The sequence below is a fragment of the Sceloporus occidentalis genome, unplaced genomic scaffold, assembly GCF_023333645.1.
Source record: "Sceloporus occidentalis isolate IW3139 unplaced genomic scaffold, rSceOcc1.0.p SCAF_126, whole genome shotgun sequence".
NCBI lineage: Eukaryota > Metazoa > Chordata > Lepidosauria > Squamata > Phrynosomatidae > Sceloporus > Sceloporus occidentalis.
The window spans coordinates 18,593-34,577 of NW_028317106.1; the positions used below are offsets into that span (position 1 = coordinate 18,593).

The window sequence follows — 15,985 nt, forward strand, 5'->3', positions numbered from 1 at the left end:
AGGTGTGGCCAGAGGGCTGTGGTGGTGGGGGGGGGGAATTTAGTATGTATGTATGTATGAACATACGATATACACATGTGAGCTGGCGTGTGCGTGCACATAAAGCGGTTGAGGCTGTTTTACAGAGATTTCTTTATTCCCCACGAAAGGTTAAACAGCAAAAACACAACATAAAGAAATAATTGTGAATAGGGCCCCTGGGAAGCACAATGAGAAACGTTTGATAAAAAGCAGTCAGACATGCCCTGCTTGTAACAATGTGTACTGGCTAATAAATAGCTCCACATTGTCTCCTTCAAGTGTCTTCATGGCTCTCCAGTGGAGGGCGCTGCAATTCTCGGGCCTGCCTTCGGGATGACTGAGTTCCTCCTTTATATAACCCAACCACAGACCTGCAACAAGAACATTAAATGAGAGGCGCGGGCAGGCGGGCGGGCGCGAAAAAAGCGGGGCGGGCGCGAAAAAAGCGGGGCGGGCGGGCGGGCGCGAAAAAAGCGGGGCGGGCGGGCGGGCGCGAAAAAAGCGGGGCGGGCGGGCGGGCCGCGAAAAAAACGGCGCGGGCGCGCGAGCGAAAATAAGCGGCGCGGCCGGGCGCGCCGCAAAAAAAGCGGGGCGGGCGGGCGCGCCTCGAAAAAAACGGCGCGGGCGGGCGCGCCTCGAAAAAAACGGCGCGGGCGGGCCTCGAAAAAAACGGCGCGGGCGGGCGCGCCTCGAAAAAAATGGCGCGGGCGGGCGCGTCTCGAAAAAAACGGCGCGGGCGGGCGCGCCACGAAAAAAACGGCGCGGGGGCGGGCGCGCCACGAAAAAAACGGCGCGGGCGGGCGCGCCACGAAAAAAACTGCGCGGGCGGGCGCACCACGAAAAGAAACGGCGCGGGCGGGCGCGCCACGAAAAAAACGGCGCGGGCGGGCGCGCCACGAAAAAAACTGCGCGCGGGCGGGCGCGCCACGAAAAAAACGGCGCGGGCGGGCGCGCCACGAAAAAAACTGCGCGGGGGCAGGCGCGCCACGAAAAAAAACGGCGCGGGCGGGCGCGCGAAAATAAGCGGCGCAGGCAGCGTGACAAAAACACGACGCGGGCGGGCGCATCACCCAAAAAACGGTGTGGGCGCGCGCTAACAAAATGCGGTGCGGGCGGGTGCGCGACAAAAAAAGCGGCGCGGGCGGCACAGACCAGGCTTTACGGCTCCAAACTCCCTCAAGGCTCGCTCGTAATACTCCCGCAAATTCTGCATTTCACATGATTCCTGACCACGGGGGGGGGGGGGGGGGAATAAAAAAAAAAAAGGATTATGTAGTGTGTGAGCGTGGAACTCATACAAATAATATTAACAGACACACTGTACAGCGCTACATAAATGAACATGAATTATATCTGCATGCAAATGGCCGGGGTAGTAGATATCCGCCCTGGAACCAGCATCTGCGCCGTCAAGCAAACACTCACCTGCCCCTTCTCAATTTCAATCATGTTTTGGAAAAACTCCTCGGAGAACGGGCGGCACTCGTGCAAACTGTAAGACGACACAGAGAGAGCGTCAGAGAGGGCGGGCGCGCCACGCAGAGAGCAAGATGCCAGTGAGATCATGTAGAGGGCAGAAATACATAAAACATTATTCCTCCCCACTGTAGCACAGCGGATGGGCGGCTCACCTGCTGAAGACTTTTTTTGCTTTCTTGTATCCCTTTGTCCTGAACGCCCAGTCCAAGTATTTCTCTTTCATAGTCTTTGATACAGTTTGAACTGGGGCCAAGATGGCTTTCTGCAAAGCGTTAGCACACCGTTAACATGGCCAGGGCCAGAGACCCCCACGACCTTCAGACAGAGCGCGGCTGAGAGTGTTCAGAGTGCGGTAGATGGGTTTACCTGGTAAAGAGCTTCGGTCGCGTCTGGGTGATCGCCGCGTTTCTCGCTCCATTCAACTCTCAATGTCCACAGAGGTAAAAGGTCCTGCGCAAGACACAGAAAGTGGCCTTATTCCCCCAATTACCCCCCGCAGCCTGCACGCCCCCCCAGGACCAGCCCGGCCCCCCAGCCGGTCAATTGTTCTGGCAAACAAACAAAGGTGGACGTACCCGGCCCCCGACGTCTCTAAACGCCTCCTCAAACACTTCCGCCACGACACTTCTCTTCTCCTGGATGAGAAGCTCCAGGCGGAGCAGCCACAGAGCTACGGAGCCACTAAATAGCTTGGTGGCCGCTGCGGCAACGTCCACCGCAGACGCGGATTCGCCGGAAGCCACGAGTTGGGATATCTGAAAAACATGCCGCCAGCAAAGTTAACGCTTTAACTGCCGTGCAAGGTGTTAGAACAATACTTCTCACTCGTTACGGTGGAAGAACCTAGGAAGCAGCGCCACAGCCGGGGGGGGGGGGGTTATTGTTAGTGAGGCTCGTGGCCCCTCTGATTTACATATAAAATTTTAAACCATTTGGGGTTTCCCGGGTACACAAGAAGGGATTACAGATCATAAATAATAAAAACTAGCAAAATAAAAATAAAGGGGGGGGAGGGATTCACAGGAATCAGCGCGTGAACACGACGGCCTCTTACCCACTCTGCGCATTTATCCTCAGACAGCAAACGGGCTTCGTCTGCTCCACGAAACGCAGAAAATAATCTCTCCCGTCTCTGGAAAACAGTTCACCCGAGTCACCGATACAGTAATCAGTCATCAGACTGTGAGATCCTGGGGACGCCCCCCCCACTACACCCGTCAGCTCCGGGGGACGCCCCCCGCTACACCCACTCAAGCATCAGCTCCTGGGGAACGCCCCCCCACACACACCCGTCAGCTGCTGGGGACGGGCCCCATTACACCCGTCAGCTCCTGGGGACGGGCCCCACTACACCCGTCAGCTCCTGGGGACGCCCCCCCCACTACACCCGTCAGCTCCTGGGGACGCCCCCCGCTACACCCACTCAAGCATCAGCTCCTGGGGAACGCCCCCCCCACACACCCGTCAGCTGCTGGGGACGGGCCCCATTACACCCGTCAGCTCCTGGGGACGGGCCCCACTACACCCGTCAGCTCCTGGGGACGGGCCCCACTACACCCGTCAGCTCCTGGGGACGCCCCCCCCACTACACCCGTCAGCTCCTGGGGACTCCCCCCCAATACACCCGTCAGCTCCTGGGGACGCCCCCCGCTACACCCACTCAAGCATCAGCTCCTGGGGAACGCCCCCCCCACACACCCGTCAGCTGCTGGGGACGGGCCCCATTACACCCGTCAGCTCCTGGGGACGGGCCCCATTACACCCGTCAGCTCCTGGGGACGGGCCCCACTACACCCGTCAGCTCCTAGGGACGGGCCCACCGCCGCTACACCTGTCAGCTCCTGGGAACGGACCCCCCACTACACCCACTCAAGCATCAGCTCCTGGGGACAGGGCCTCCCCATTATACCTCTAGACTGTAAGCACCTCAGATTCAACTACCTTGGAGAACCACTTGGACAGCATGGAGGCAACACGCTGCCGAGGGCCGATCTATAAAGCGCCATCGAGAAAGGGCCACACGTGACGCCAATCTACATTCAGCACTAACCTGTTGCTGCAGCTCCTTGCTGTTCGTCTTGCGCTTGAATCGCTCCAGGCAGAAGTTTATGTATAAATCCCACATGGTCGCTGCAGCAAGAAATACGAGACGGTCAGCGGCCGACGTCACCGGGAATCATTTCCACAAAGCTGCCGCTCAATGCGCTATTAACGCAACCTGATGGCAAACGCCTGCTCTAACATCGAAGTCCTAATCTAAAGTATTATCCGATAGCATATTGGTCTGCGCTGTAATATAAACCACGTAAACGAAAACAAACAAAAATATCAAGGGAGAAAAGATGTAATAGAGGAACTGCCGCAACACCTCCAGCTGGCAAAGTTAGAGCAAAAAGAAAAATATACGAAATCGATACATTCTGGAGCGTGCGGCAAAACAAAAAAAACAACGGGCTAGAGCGTAAAAAACAACATTAAATACATGCTTATTGCATCAATGTTTAAAATGCAGAACTGAACAAACAGAAAACAACTGATATAAAATACAATCTATTTGCAAAACAAGTGCCAGCGACCTGAAGCGTTTCGCCCTCAAGCGGCTTCATCTTAATCCAGACGTCTGACCCTACAATCCAGGCAGACGTCCGCGATCGCCCCACTTCCGAACCCCGAATTGAAGCTGGTGAGGGATTCACGCGGGCCTTAAAGCTTACAGCGTCCGTATTAAGCCAGTTCTACACATGGGAAGCCCCTTGAGGGCGAAACGCGTCGGGTCGCTGGCACGTGTGTATTTGTTTAGCAAATTGTATATTACATCAATTGTTTTCTAGATGTCCATCTGGCGCATGCACCACAATTGATAGATTTTGTTATTCCTGCAATAACCCCAACATATTACTCTCTCGCCCTCTCTAAACAGTCCGCTAGACATTCTGCGCACAACGACCACTTCATAACCCAGCCTGTGTAAAAGCGGGGAGAGGAACCCGGCAGCGGAATAAAGTCTTTCCGAGACCTGTTTGCACGGCCTCGAGCGCCGCTTCATAGACGGCCCCGCAGCGCTGCTCCTTGCGTCCCACGTCCAGAGCTTTTCCTTGCTTGGAAGTGTATTCTGACGAAGATGGGGATTCCGTCTCCAGCTCCTGGCGGGCCATGAAGTCCCACATGAGAGGATCCTGCGCATGGACGGCTTGCAGACTGACACAAAGACAGGAGTCGGATTAATTGTCGCAAGCATGCTAATTAAAAACAGAGGCCACCGCATCTACCCTGGAGGTCAGGGGCCCGTCTCTCACACTCACTCGTCAAGGATTTCCTTCTGTAGGTCCTGGGTGAAGTCAAACATTTTGGCGATGGACAGAAGACCGAGATGGAACGCGGCACCTGCAGGAGGAGACGCCGCTTATAAAGAAAATACACCCACTGACGTCGGGCGAAGGACAAACAATGGAGGAGGAAACGCAGCATTGTGTCCACCGTGACTCCCCGAGCACAGAACCCAAGGAAAGCGCTTCCCTCTGTACAAAATACAAACGTCATCTCTTTGCTTCTAAATGAATCGTATTATTCTGGAGACGCTTCACACACAGCTCGTGGAGTAAAAGGAGTTGCATGGAACGGCCTCCCAGGGGGTCAGACTGCCGCAACCAACAAGGGGAAGAACAGAAGGCCAAATGTGGGGTTTTGGTTTTAAAATCTGCCATCAAATTATTAAGAAGAATTCTGCTTCTTACCTTTTATTTTCTGGATTGCAGATTTATAAACGACTCTGGCGAGCCCACCGCTAATGATTTCTTCAGAATACTCCGCTTCACCCTGCCGTATAAACACATTCATATCGGTAAATGTAAAATAGAGACCACCCAGCAGGGGGGATAACAGCCCATCTCCTGCCCACCGCAGCAGCAAAGACCCCCCATTGACTCTACAATCAGGATTATGTAAAGATTTCTGGACCTGGAGCCAACAAGCTCGAGTCGCTTAATGAAGTAATGAATGAGGCGCCCCAGACGAGGTCCCCAATGAGCATTTAGTAAAGAACGCTAAAATTGCTTACGATATCCATTTTGGCCTTTTCTAGATCGGCTTTTTCTTTTCTCTGTTTTTCTGCATTCATCAGCTCCATTCGAAAATACTAAAAAACAAAAGTCCCATTCCACATCAACGACGCGCACCCACGGCTAGAAAATCACACCCACTCCACGCAATGAATATACGCTGCTGTCCAACCGGTGCCCTGGGGGCCAAGACCGGCACGGCCATGTTAGCGACACCTCAGGGCTCACCTCTTCGTACACTTTGGGTGACTCTGGGTGGAAGCGCAAACCTCGGAGAAAGAGGAGTCTCGCACTTTCAGACGAAAGCTGATCTTCCATCTCCCACTTGGCTGCCATGATCCACAAACCTGAGAAGAAAAAATAAATAAATAAAAAGCAGCATTTTAGGGGGACGCAGCATTTCATAAACCAGATTTCTGTGACATCACCCCCCTCCCCCAAACAGGACAGACCCTGAATCTGGTACAAAGCGCTCTCACCTGGTTTGTCCGCGTGGACGGCCAGCAGAGAGGAGAAGGTCTTGCTGAGCTCCAGTTTGCAATTCTAGAAAGAAAAAAACATGAGGTGGGCGAGACGTTCTGCGTACAGCTGGAGGAGAGCATTACGCCGGCGCTCGCTAGCGGGGCCAGTCAGCGACATACTGATGCCAAGTGACGCCGAGCGCATTCCAAGACTCACCCATTTCTTACAAAATGCCACATGGGACATCCAGAGCTGCAGATCATCCTGAAAAAGAGAATGAACAGCTAAAGAACTTCGTCCACTGAATTCCAATACAAAACGTAGCAAACGTCATTTCCGCGCCGGGGAAACGCGCGCCAGCCTCGCCCCCGCCGGGGAAACGCGCGCCAGCCTCGCCCCCGCCGGGGAAACGCGCGCCAGCCTCGCCCCCGCCGGGGAAACGCGCGCCAGCCTCGCCCCCGCCGGGGAAACGCGCGCCAGCCTCGCCCCCGCCGGGGAAACGCGCGCCAGCCTCGCCCCCGCCGGGGAAACGCGCGCCAGCCTCGCCCCCGCCGGGGAAACGCGCGCCAGCCTCGCCCCCGCCGGGGAAACGCGCGCCAGCCTCGCCCCCGCCGGGGAAACGCGCGCCAGCCTCGCCCCCGCCGGGGAAACGCGCGCCAGCCTCGCCCCCGCCGGGGAAACGCGCGCCAGCCTCGCCCCCGCCGGGGAAACGCGCGCCAGCCTCGCCCCCGCCGGGGAAACGCGCGCCAGCCTCGCCCCCGCCGGGGAAACGCGCGCCAGCCTCGCCCCCGCCGGGGAAACGCGCGCCAGCCTCGCCCCCGCCGGGGAAACGCGCGCCAGCCTCGCCCCCGCCGGGGAAACGCGCGCCAGCCTCGCGCCAGCCTCGCCCCCGCCGGGGAAACGCGCGCCAGCCTCGCCCCCGCCGGGGAAACGCGCGCCAGCCTCGCCCCCGCCGGGGAAACGCGCGCCAGCCTCGCCCCCGCCGGGGAAACGCGCGCCAGCCTCGCCCCCGCCGGGAAATGCGCGCTAGCACACGGGGCATTTCTCCAGAACGATTCTATGGGGCAGGGGCCGTCTGCATTACCGGAACGCCTGCGACCATGCGCTATTTAATGCTTCCAGTGTCTCCAAGGGGCGAGAAGTAAAACAGTCCAGCTAGATGGCCTCCGGAAGCAACGAGCAGCTCGGTACTCACCTTCCACTTATTGGTGGCACGATAAAAGAGGCCGTGGATTCTCTGCACGATGGAATAATCGATTTCTCCTTTCTTGAAGGAATATCTGATTCTCTGCAAAGAGAACAGCAGCATAAAAGCACCTGGAAACATGGAGCTAAAAGACGACGCAGAAGAACGAGATGACGCTCCCCGGACCCCTTTTGACATCACACTCACCGTCCGTCTCCTCTTCAGCAGCTCCAGAAAGTTTATTTCATACTAAAAGCAGCAAAGATAACAGCGATTAAAAAACCGGCGGAAAGGGACGTTTCACCCGACGCGTTCCCGGCGATGGCGACCGGCACCTCGTTTTACCCAACCGCCCATCCCGTCGTTATGCAACAATTAAGATTCTGCGCGCATCAGACGGCGACACAACATCCCGCGGCCAGGATCAAAGCCGGAGAAGGAGACGTTTACCTGGACGTAGTTGATAAAATCTGCTTTAGTAACCGATCGCCGCTTTATTTTGTATTCTAGAGCCGTTACTTTCTTGATGACCGATCTGGAAAAAGACACAAAGTAAATCCCAAATCTTGCCTGTAGTTGTAACCCACGGGGCCGAACCGGCAGGAGATGTTTTACCCCGTTCCCTCAGCCTAACCCCTGGAACCAAAGCAGGAAGAACGGGGCCGTAGGGTGGGGGACCCGACTCACTTGATCTCCTTGGGGGTGAAAAGCCCCACTCTCTCCAACTGCTGTAACTCCGGAATCCTGTCTTCAATCCGCCGCTGTACAAACTCAGCCATTCCTACTAATCACACGTGAACAGTATCCACTTCCTGTGTGCGCTTCCCCGGCGCTCGCACTATAGTTCCGCCCGCACTATGGTTCCGCCCGTTCCGGGCTTCACTGTCTTGCATTCGTTTACTAAGAGCCGGAGAGAGGATTAGCCGATTAGCCCATGGCAGCTTGGGCAATGTGGTAGTTATGCGGGGAGCAGACACCCAGGTGGAGGAGCTCCCAGATGAGAGTGTCTGCTGAGTCCATTCGGTCTCCATAGCTGCCAAGCCCCTGTTTACTATGGCATAAGTCCCAAACGTCCCTTTTTGGGGAGGGCCAGTCCCTCTTTGGGCCCCAACCCCACGGGTATAAAACCAGCAGGAAATGAGGTTATAAATTCTTATAACTAGTGGCTATTGGCAGGCTCAATTAAATATAATGCGCAAGTACACCATACTCCTCCCACACTCCACTCGTTCCAGATCCATACTCCACTCATTCCAGATAAATACTCCTCCCACACCCCACTCATCCCTGATCCATACAACTCCCACACTCCACTCATTCCGGATAAATACTCCTTCCAAACCCCCACTCATTCCAGATAAATATACCTCCCACACCCCACTCATTCCGGATACTCATCCCACACCCCACTCATCCCTGATCCATACTCCTACCACACCCCACTTGTTCCAGATCCATACTCATCCCACACCCCACTCTTTCCAGATCCATACAACTCCCACACGTCACTCGTTCCGGATCCATACTCCTCCCACACGTCACTCCTTCCCGATCCATACTCCTCCCACACGTCACTCGTTCCGGATCCATACTCCTCCCACACGTCATTCGTTCCGGATCCATACTCCCCCCCCCCCACACGTCATTCGTTCCGGATCCATACTCCTCCCACACGTCAGTCGTTCCGGATCCATAATCCTCCCACACGTCACTCGTTCCGGATCCATACTCCTCCCACACGTCATTCGTTCCGGATCCATACTCCCCCCCCCACGTCATTCGTTCCGGATCCATACTCCTCCCACACGTCAGTCGTTCCAGATCCATACTCCTCCCACATGTCAGTCGTTCCGGATCCATACTCCTCCCACACGTCGCTCGCTCGCTCCGGATCCATACTCCCCCCACACGTCACTCGCTCGCTCCGGATCCATACTCCCCCCACACATCACTCGCTCGCTCCGGATCCATACTCCCCCCACACATCACTCGTTCCGGATCCATACTCCCCCCACACGTCACTCTCTCCGGATCCATACTCCTCCCACACGTCACTCGTTCCGGATCCATACTCCTATGTGGTTGACGGATCATATACTTCATTATCCGGATCCGGAACGAGTGACGTGTGGGAGGAGTATGGATCCGGAGAGAGTGACGTGTGGGGGGAGTATGGATCCGGAACGAGTGATGTGTGGGGGGAGTATGGATCCGGAGCGAGCGAGTGATGTGTGGGGGGAGTATGGATCCGGAGCGAGCGAGTGACGTGTGGGGGGAGTATGGATCCGGAGCGAGCGAGCGACGTGTGGGAGGAGTATGAAAGGCCTTGGGCTCTCAGGCACCGAATAGTGATTCGGGAGCTGTAAAGCCAAAAGAGAGCCCAGAGTGCCCCTGGGACCCCTCCCACTGTGCACAACTTTCCCCCTTTCCGCGCCGGATAGGCCCAGAATGCACCACGCCGGCTTCCCGCGATTTCACTTGAATGGAGGTGGCGCGCGCACAGACCAACCAGGCCTTCTAGCAACACTCGTCTGAGTGACGGAAGCGCCAGCCAATTAGCACGGGCCTTATCGCACGCCCACAGGTAGAGCCCGCCAATGACTATGTGGGAGGGCGGGGCTGGGTGCGTGCACTGAGAGACGCTGAGGGAATCGGTAGAGTGTCCGCGCGGGCTTTGCGCGCATGGCCCCCGAATAATTGGATGGCACCCCAAAAACAGGGCGGCTCAGCTCCCAGCAACGGAGCACCCCCCGCCTCACTGCCCCAGCCCATCCGCAAAGCCAAGATGGAGCAGATCCAGGCGGACCACGAGCTCTTCCTGCAGGCCTTCGAGAGTGAGTCACTCGGAGACTGCGCGGCCCGAGCCCCCATTCTGTTAATCGTCACGGGGATCCGGAGGGAAGGCAAAACGATAAAGACCGCCGGGGCGATTCATTGTGCCGGGTGCCCAGACCGGGAAGCCCTCGGCGTAGTGTCTGTGGGGTATAGGCTGGTACCCCTTAAGGAGTCCTTCTTGTGAAGCGGAAGAAGCTCCCCGCCCCTCCCGTGGGGTATAAAGCTCTGCCCCCACCCCCCATTGCCCTGTGGGGTGTAAGATATTCTCCAGGGGGGTATGGGGTCTTGCCCACCTCCATTCTCTTCTCCCGTGGGGTATGGGGTCCAGCCCCCCCTCCATTCTCTTCTCCCGTGGGGTTTGGGGTCCTGCCCCCCTTCTTGTTATGGTCTGATTGCTGGTCAGGAGGTTTAACCCTATGCTTGTGTGTTGAGCCAGACCGTAACATTCAGCTGTCGTCCTGGTTACCGCAGAGACGCTCACCGCTTCTTCTTCCTTTCACAGAACCCACCCAGATTTACCGCTTTCTGCGCACCAGGAACCTTATCGCGGTGAGTCTTGGGGCCGGGGGGCTGTGGGGGTTGGATGCTTCCTGCTGCCGCTTCAATAACCGCTCTTTTCCCCCCTTTGCAGCCAATATTTCTGCACAGAACGCTCACGTACATGTCTCACCGGAACTCGAGGTCCAACGGCAGAAGGTAAGGACGCTGCGCGCCTGCAGGGTGAGGGTGATGAGAGTGATTAGACTTTGTAGAAATTACGTTTCAACGAGTGCAAGCAATCAGCGCCTGTCGTCCGTAAGGGCCTCGTGCCGCTCCCTTTTTCTCGAGGTGCGCGGCTGCGTGAGGGTCTCGTGTTACCCGGTGATCAGCGGGAATTAAAGGCTATCGGCCTCGGTGCGACTATTTCGAGGTAACGTGAGACGTTTGGAAGATGTGGAATGAGCCGATACTGATGGCTGGAAGTTACGGAGGGGCCGCGGGCCCCCTCGGCAGATTCTCTGGCTCTCCACCGAGTGTGAATGAACCGCACCTTCTGGCGGCAGAACGCGGCGGCAGCTTCGCGCCCGCCGGTCGGTTACAGTAACCCTATCCTGTCTGCTCTAATTAAATGAAAATTTCCGTGGCTCGTATTTTGAGCCTCTAGGATTTCTCTGTTAGTCACGTGACTTTGCTTTTGGAGACGGATACGGAGGAACTGCTCCTGACTCGGACGCTGTAAACGAGCGGTTCCATGCATCCACTACCCTCTGAGCAAAGTACCCTTCCTTCCGTCAGCGGCTGGCGTGTTAGCCGTGTGCATGTCCCCGGCTGCCGGTTACTCATCTGCACACGTCTGTTTTTACGCAGGAAGTCCTTTAAGGTTGATGGCATGTTGCTGAAAGTGGAGAAGATGAAGGGCGATCAGGAGTCTCACAGGTAACGGCGAGTTGCTGCTGCATTGGGTGATAAATGGGGGGGTCATGGAAATAATCGGCATTGCCCTGACGCGAGGAGACGTCTGTTCACGCTAACCCCACGCCGCAGGGCCGGCTGCGGAAACGTCAGCGTGGCTAACGGCGGGGGCGGGGGGGGGGTGGTGGAATGGTCTGCAAATGTAAAAACACTCAGATTCTGCCTCTGAAGGTCTTTCGTGTCCCACTTTCATTCTAGTTTATCTGCTCACCTGCAGCTCACGTTCACTGGTTTCTTCCATAAAAACGGTGAGTACGGCCGTCGCCAAAATGGCCACGATTTATTTCCGGACCTCTGGGGGCTCCTCGTTTTGACGCTGCGCATGTTTCCCTTTCCAGATAAGCCATCCCAAAACTCTGAAAATGCACAAAGCTGCGTGACTTTAGAAGTCCTGCTTGTGAAAGTCTGCCACAAGAAACGGAAGGTGGGTCCCGGAGCGCGAGCAGCGGGTCGAGTGACGGATCTGCCACGTCGGTGGCTTCTAGATCGAGCAGAATGTTCGTGTGCTTCGCGCTCTGCTTCAGGCTGGCAGCGGACACCTTGTCATAACCTGGTGGCAGGTGGCCTTACGCAGGTTTGCACTCTAACCCGTGGAGCTTTTTTTTTTTTCTCCCCGTTCACGCAGGATGTGAGCTGTCCCATAAGACAGGTTCCTACGGGGAAGAAGCAGGTGCCTTTAAATCCAGACATCAACCCGGTGAAGCCGGGGAATTTGCCGTCACTCGCCGTTTCCAGCAATGAGTTTGAGCCGAGCAACAGTCACACGGTGAAATCCTATTCGCTGCTCTTCAGAGTGACCTGCCCCGGGAGGCGGGAATTCGGCTCCGTGACCAATGGAGAGGCGAACGAAAACATTGGTATGATGTGATGTATGAACCCCTGTAAAGCGTGATGCGTACGTCTCGCCTGGGTCTGTCCGGGTCGTTCTCTCCACGTCAGCCGTAGTCACTTACTTTGTTTCCGATTAGATGTCTCGGAGGAGCCGCCTGCTCGCAGGAAAAGAAACTCGTCGAATCGGGAGGATGGAGAGAAGACGTTCGTGGCACAAATGACTGTATTTGATAAGAACAGGTGAGTGTCTGAGCTCTTCTAATAAATGCAGCTTCTGGGAGTCTCTTCATTTCACTAAACATCTTAGCTGCTAGAACTTCCTTGTCATCGATACATCCACCACAATACCTCTCACCCTTTCTCTATGCCTTATGTTTGTCACCCCATTTCCCTCTAGATTGTAAGCTTGCGAGCCGAGTCTCTCCACCAAATGCATCGGTTTGTCTTAGTCTGTCAATTCTTGTCTTGTCGGACCCCTTGAATTTATGTATTGTATTAAGCGCTGCGTAAACTGTTGGCGCTATATAAATAAAGGATAATAATAAACGGAGCCGATGTTTGTGGCTTAAGGCGTTTGCAGTTACTGGATGGAGAATACGAAGTCGCCATGCAGGAGATGGAGGAGTGTCCCGTGAGCAAGAAAAGGGCCACCTGGGAAACCATCCTCGACGGGAAGGTAAATGCCCCTGGCTCTCCTAATCGGGTATGTTGGTGTTGCCGCCCCGGGGTGTATAATTTACGGCGGATATTTATCTGCAGAGGCTGCCTCCGTTTGAAACCTTTTCTCAGGGACCTACTCTTCAGTTTTCCCTTCGATGGACGAGCGACACAAATGATAAATCCACTGCTCCGATCGCCAAGCCTCTCGCCACTCGGAACTCCGACAGTCTCTCTCCGGACCTGAAACCTGCATCTGTCAAACCCGCTCATGCCGTGGGTAAGAGATGGAAGGGAAGCCGCGTCTAAACGACTCTCGCTGCCTGCTAATTGGGACCTAAATAAAAAGTGAAAGTGGGACCTAGCGGTGGCAATAAGGGTGCGAATGAATGGTCGCTTTTAACCGTGTAATAAAGCAATTTGTGATCTTGGTGAAATGAGAAGCGCTCAGAACCTGACGGCCTCCCTTTTCGCAGCTGTGAAGGAATCCTTATCTGATCTGCAGACGAGGAAGGAGAAGGACCTTTCCTGTGAACCGCGCCAGAAACTGCGGATATTTTATCAGGTAGCGTGTTTGGCGCGAAGGGGGAAGTAATAATCCGGGATGCATTCTGAAGGCTTTGGGACCCGTCATATACTTTCTTCCTTTTGCCCCTCAGTTCCTCTACAATAACAACACGAGACAGCAGACCGAGGCCAGGGACGACCTACATTGCCCGTGGTGTACGCTGAATTGCCGGAAGCTGTACAGTTTACTCAAACACCTGAAGCTGTGCCACAGCCGTTTCGTCTTTAACTACGTGGTAACAAAGAATTTCTTGCCCTGGAGTGCAGAATGGTTCTTATCTGCAGTCGCTTTCTGTTTCTCATGTGTATATCATATATATATATATATATATATGTATATATATATATATATATATATATGTATGTATGTATATATATATACACAAATATATATATATATATATATAATGTGTATATATATAATTTAGAGGTTAAGAGACAGACAGCTTCTGCTCTCCAGAGAGTCTGGTCTAATTTACTAACATGGCCACCAGCTGGCGTCATCGTCCTGCTAATGCTGACCGCCATGTAATGCAGGGGTGTCCAACCTGCGGCCCTCCAGCTGCTGCAGGACTACATCTCCTGTAATGCTTTTTCAGCAAAGGACCTGGTAGAGGAGTATGGGAGATGTAGTCCTGCAGCAGCTGGAGGGGCGCAGGTTGGACACCCCTGATGTAGTGGGTACCATGGGATTTCTGGCATCCAGACAGAGCCGCTTTTCAGATTCATTGGAGGAACATCGGGGACATTTGATTTATTTGATTTATATCGGCCTTTTGTGGGGTTTCTTGTTAGAAAATGATTAAAATCGATATTTGTTTTTTCAGTATCACCCAAAAGGTGCTAGAATCGACGTGTCCATCAATGAGTGCTACGACGGCTCGTACGCAGGAAACCCCCAGGACATACATCGCCAGCCAGGCTTTGCGTTTAGCCGAAATGGCCCAGTCAAAAGGACCCCCATTACTCACATCCTGGTGTGCAGGTAGTAATCCTCAGTATATAGAGATCTCGGTGCGAGTTGGATGGTGCCATCATATTCCATAGCACTGTATAATTTCATAGGCAACTTAATTCCACCTGTGGTTTATAAATCACGTTACCGGATGGAGAGAGATGACCTTTTCAATCACCCTGATAAGTGTTTTTCTTTTTTTAAATATTTTAAGACCAAAACGCACAAAGGCCAGTATGTCTGAGTTTCTGGAGTCTGAGGATGGAGAGGTGCAGCAGCAGAGGACATACAGCAGCGGCCATAACAGACTGTACTTCCACAGCGATACCTGCCTCCCTCTGCGGCCCCAGGAGATGGATGTGGACAGTGAGGATGAGAAGGATCCCGAGTGGTTAAGGGAGAAAACGATTACTGTAAGATTCCCAGCCTTGCTCCTTAATTGGAAGCTTAGGCTGACAGGAGATCAGTCTTAAGGCGGATCTGTTGCTTTTGCCTGCGTATTCGAGTTACTGGGGCCCCGGGTATTGCCAGCCCGCTGGTTACTGTGGGACAGGGTCGGTGGGATGAGGCTGGGAGTAGCGGCCGTGGTCTGTTGGCGGAGTTGAGGCACGTGCTTATAATAGGTTTCTCTAATTGCTTTCTCCTTCCTTTTAGCAAATTGAGGAATTCTCAGATGTCAATGAAGGAGAGAAAGAAGTTATGAAACTCTGGAACCTGCACATCATGAAACACGGGTAATTAATTCTTACCGGACGCAGGATGGCTCCAAACATCCGTCAGGGACTTAAACGGGACGTGTGGCGTAATGACGTGTGGCAGACCCTATGCTGTGGGGTCCATGGGTGGTGGGAGAGAGTGGCTTTGTGTGTCTGACCTTCTCCTTGCTCCGCAGGTTCATCGCAGACAATCAGATGAATCACGCTTGCATGCTGTTTGTGGAAAACTTTGGCTCCAAAATCATTGAGAAGAACCTGTGTCGAAATTTCATGCTTCATCTTGTGAGTATGCACGACTTCAACCTCATCAACATATCCACTATAGACAAAGCGGTTTCCAAACTGCGGGAGATGCAGAGCAAGCTGGACAGAGGGGAGTCTGCCTCCTGCGCCACGGAGGAACCGTGTCACCAAGCACCCGCCACAACAAATGGGTTTTGTGAGACCAACGGCAGAGACAAAGCTCTGGAAAACGACAGTGTCTCAGGGATACCAAAACAGAGCAAAAAAGCAAAGCTGTGAAGGCCTGGCAACCCTTGTCCTCGGAGGAATGGTCGTCTGGGGGTCTCGCGTGGACTAACCAACCCCGCAGCTGATTACAGATGTGGGGAGGGACTGGATTTCTCGTTCTCCGGTGTCTCGTACAGAACGTGCAGCTCTCCTGTGTTTTGGATGGCGGGCTGCACACAGAACTGTGTGTGCTTGTCTCGCTCCTATTTTGCTTCCACGCGATTTCTTTTTCTTCCCTTTTTAAGATATTTGTATG

General features: G+C 54.5%; 2 protein-coding genes across 2 annotated transcripts; one reads left to right on the plus strand and one right to left on the minus strand.

Moving 5' to 3' along the window:
- Positions 1-234: 234 nt before the first annotated feature.
- Positions 235-7,985, minus strand: LOC149281860 (U3 small nucleolar RNA-associated protein 6 homolog). The gene is made up of 18 exons (XM_089498791.1): positions 7,894-7,985; positions 7,657-7,741; positions 7,414-7,455; positions 7,216-7,308; positions 6,237-6,284; positions 6,038-6,101; positions 5,787-5,905; positions 5,558-5,635; positions 5,235-5,316; positions 4,803-4,884; positions 4,517-4,698; positions 3,551-3,630; positions 2,076-2,255; positions 1,867-1,950; positions 1,653-1,762; positions 1,447-1,513; positions 1,174-1,246; positions 235-392 (listed from the first exon to the last, which is right to left on the minus strand). The coding sequence occupies exons 1-18, from the start codon at positions 7,983-7,985 to the stop codon at positions 235-237; spliced, it is 1,719 nt and encodes a 572-aa protein (XP_089354917.1).
- A 1,922-nt stretch (positions 7,986-9,907) lies between these two features.
- LOC149281861 (polycomb protein suz12-like) lies at positions 9,908-15,741 on the plus strand. The gene is made up of 16 exons (XM_089498877.1): positions 9,908-10,040; positions 10,544-10,590; positions 10,673-10,737; positions 11,389-11,457; positions 11,692-11,741; positions 11,832-11,917; positions 12,119-12,350; positions 12,462-12,564; positions 12,895-13,000; positions 13,084-13,261; positions 13,458-13,546; positions 13,641-13,784; positions 14,376-14,533; positions 14,718-14,916; positions 15,158-15,237; positions 15,396-15,741. The coding sequence occupies exons 1-16, from the start codon at positions 9,908-9,910 to the stop codon at positions 15,739-15,741; spliced, it is 2,085 nt and encodes a 694-aa protein (XP_089355003.1).
- Positions 15,742-15,985: the final 244 nt, after the last annotated feature.

Excerpts from the sequence above, each read along its gene's own strand:
- LOC149281860 (XM_089498791.1), bottom strand. The coding sequence starts at position 7,985 with ATGGCTGAGTTTGTACAGCGGCGGATTGAAGACAGGATTCCGGAGTTA. Across the intron at positions 7,742-7,893 it reads TTCACCCCCAAGGAGATCAA|ATCGGTCATCAAGAAAGTAA; the intron begins GTGAGTCGGGTC and ends GTCTTTTTCCAG. Across the intron at positions 1,951-2,075 it reads TTAGAGACGTCGGGGGCCGG|GACCTTTTACCTCTGTGGAC; the intron begins GTACGTCCACCT and ends TGTCTTGCGCAG.
- LOC149281861 (XM_089498877.1), top strand. The coding sequence starts at position 9,908 with ATGGCACCCCAAAAACAGGGCGGCTCAGCTCCCAGCAACGGAGCACCC. Across the intron at positions 13,262-13,457 it reads CAAACCCGCTCATGCCGTGG|CTGTGAAGGAATCCTTATCT; the intron begins GTAAGAGATGGA and ends CCCTTTTCGCAG. Across the intron at positions 14,534-14,717 it reads ACTCACATCCTGGTGTGCAG|ACCAAAACGCACAAAGGCCA; the intron begins GTAGTAATCCTC and ends AAATATTTTAAG.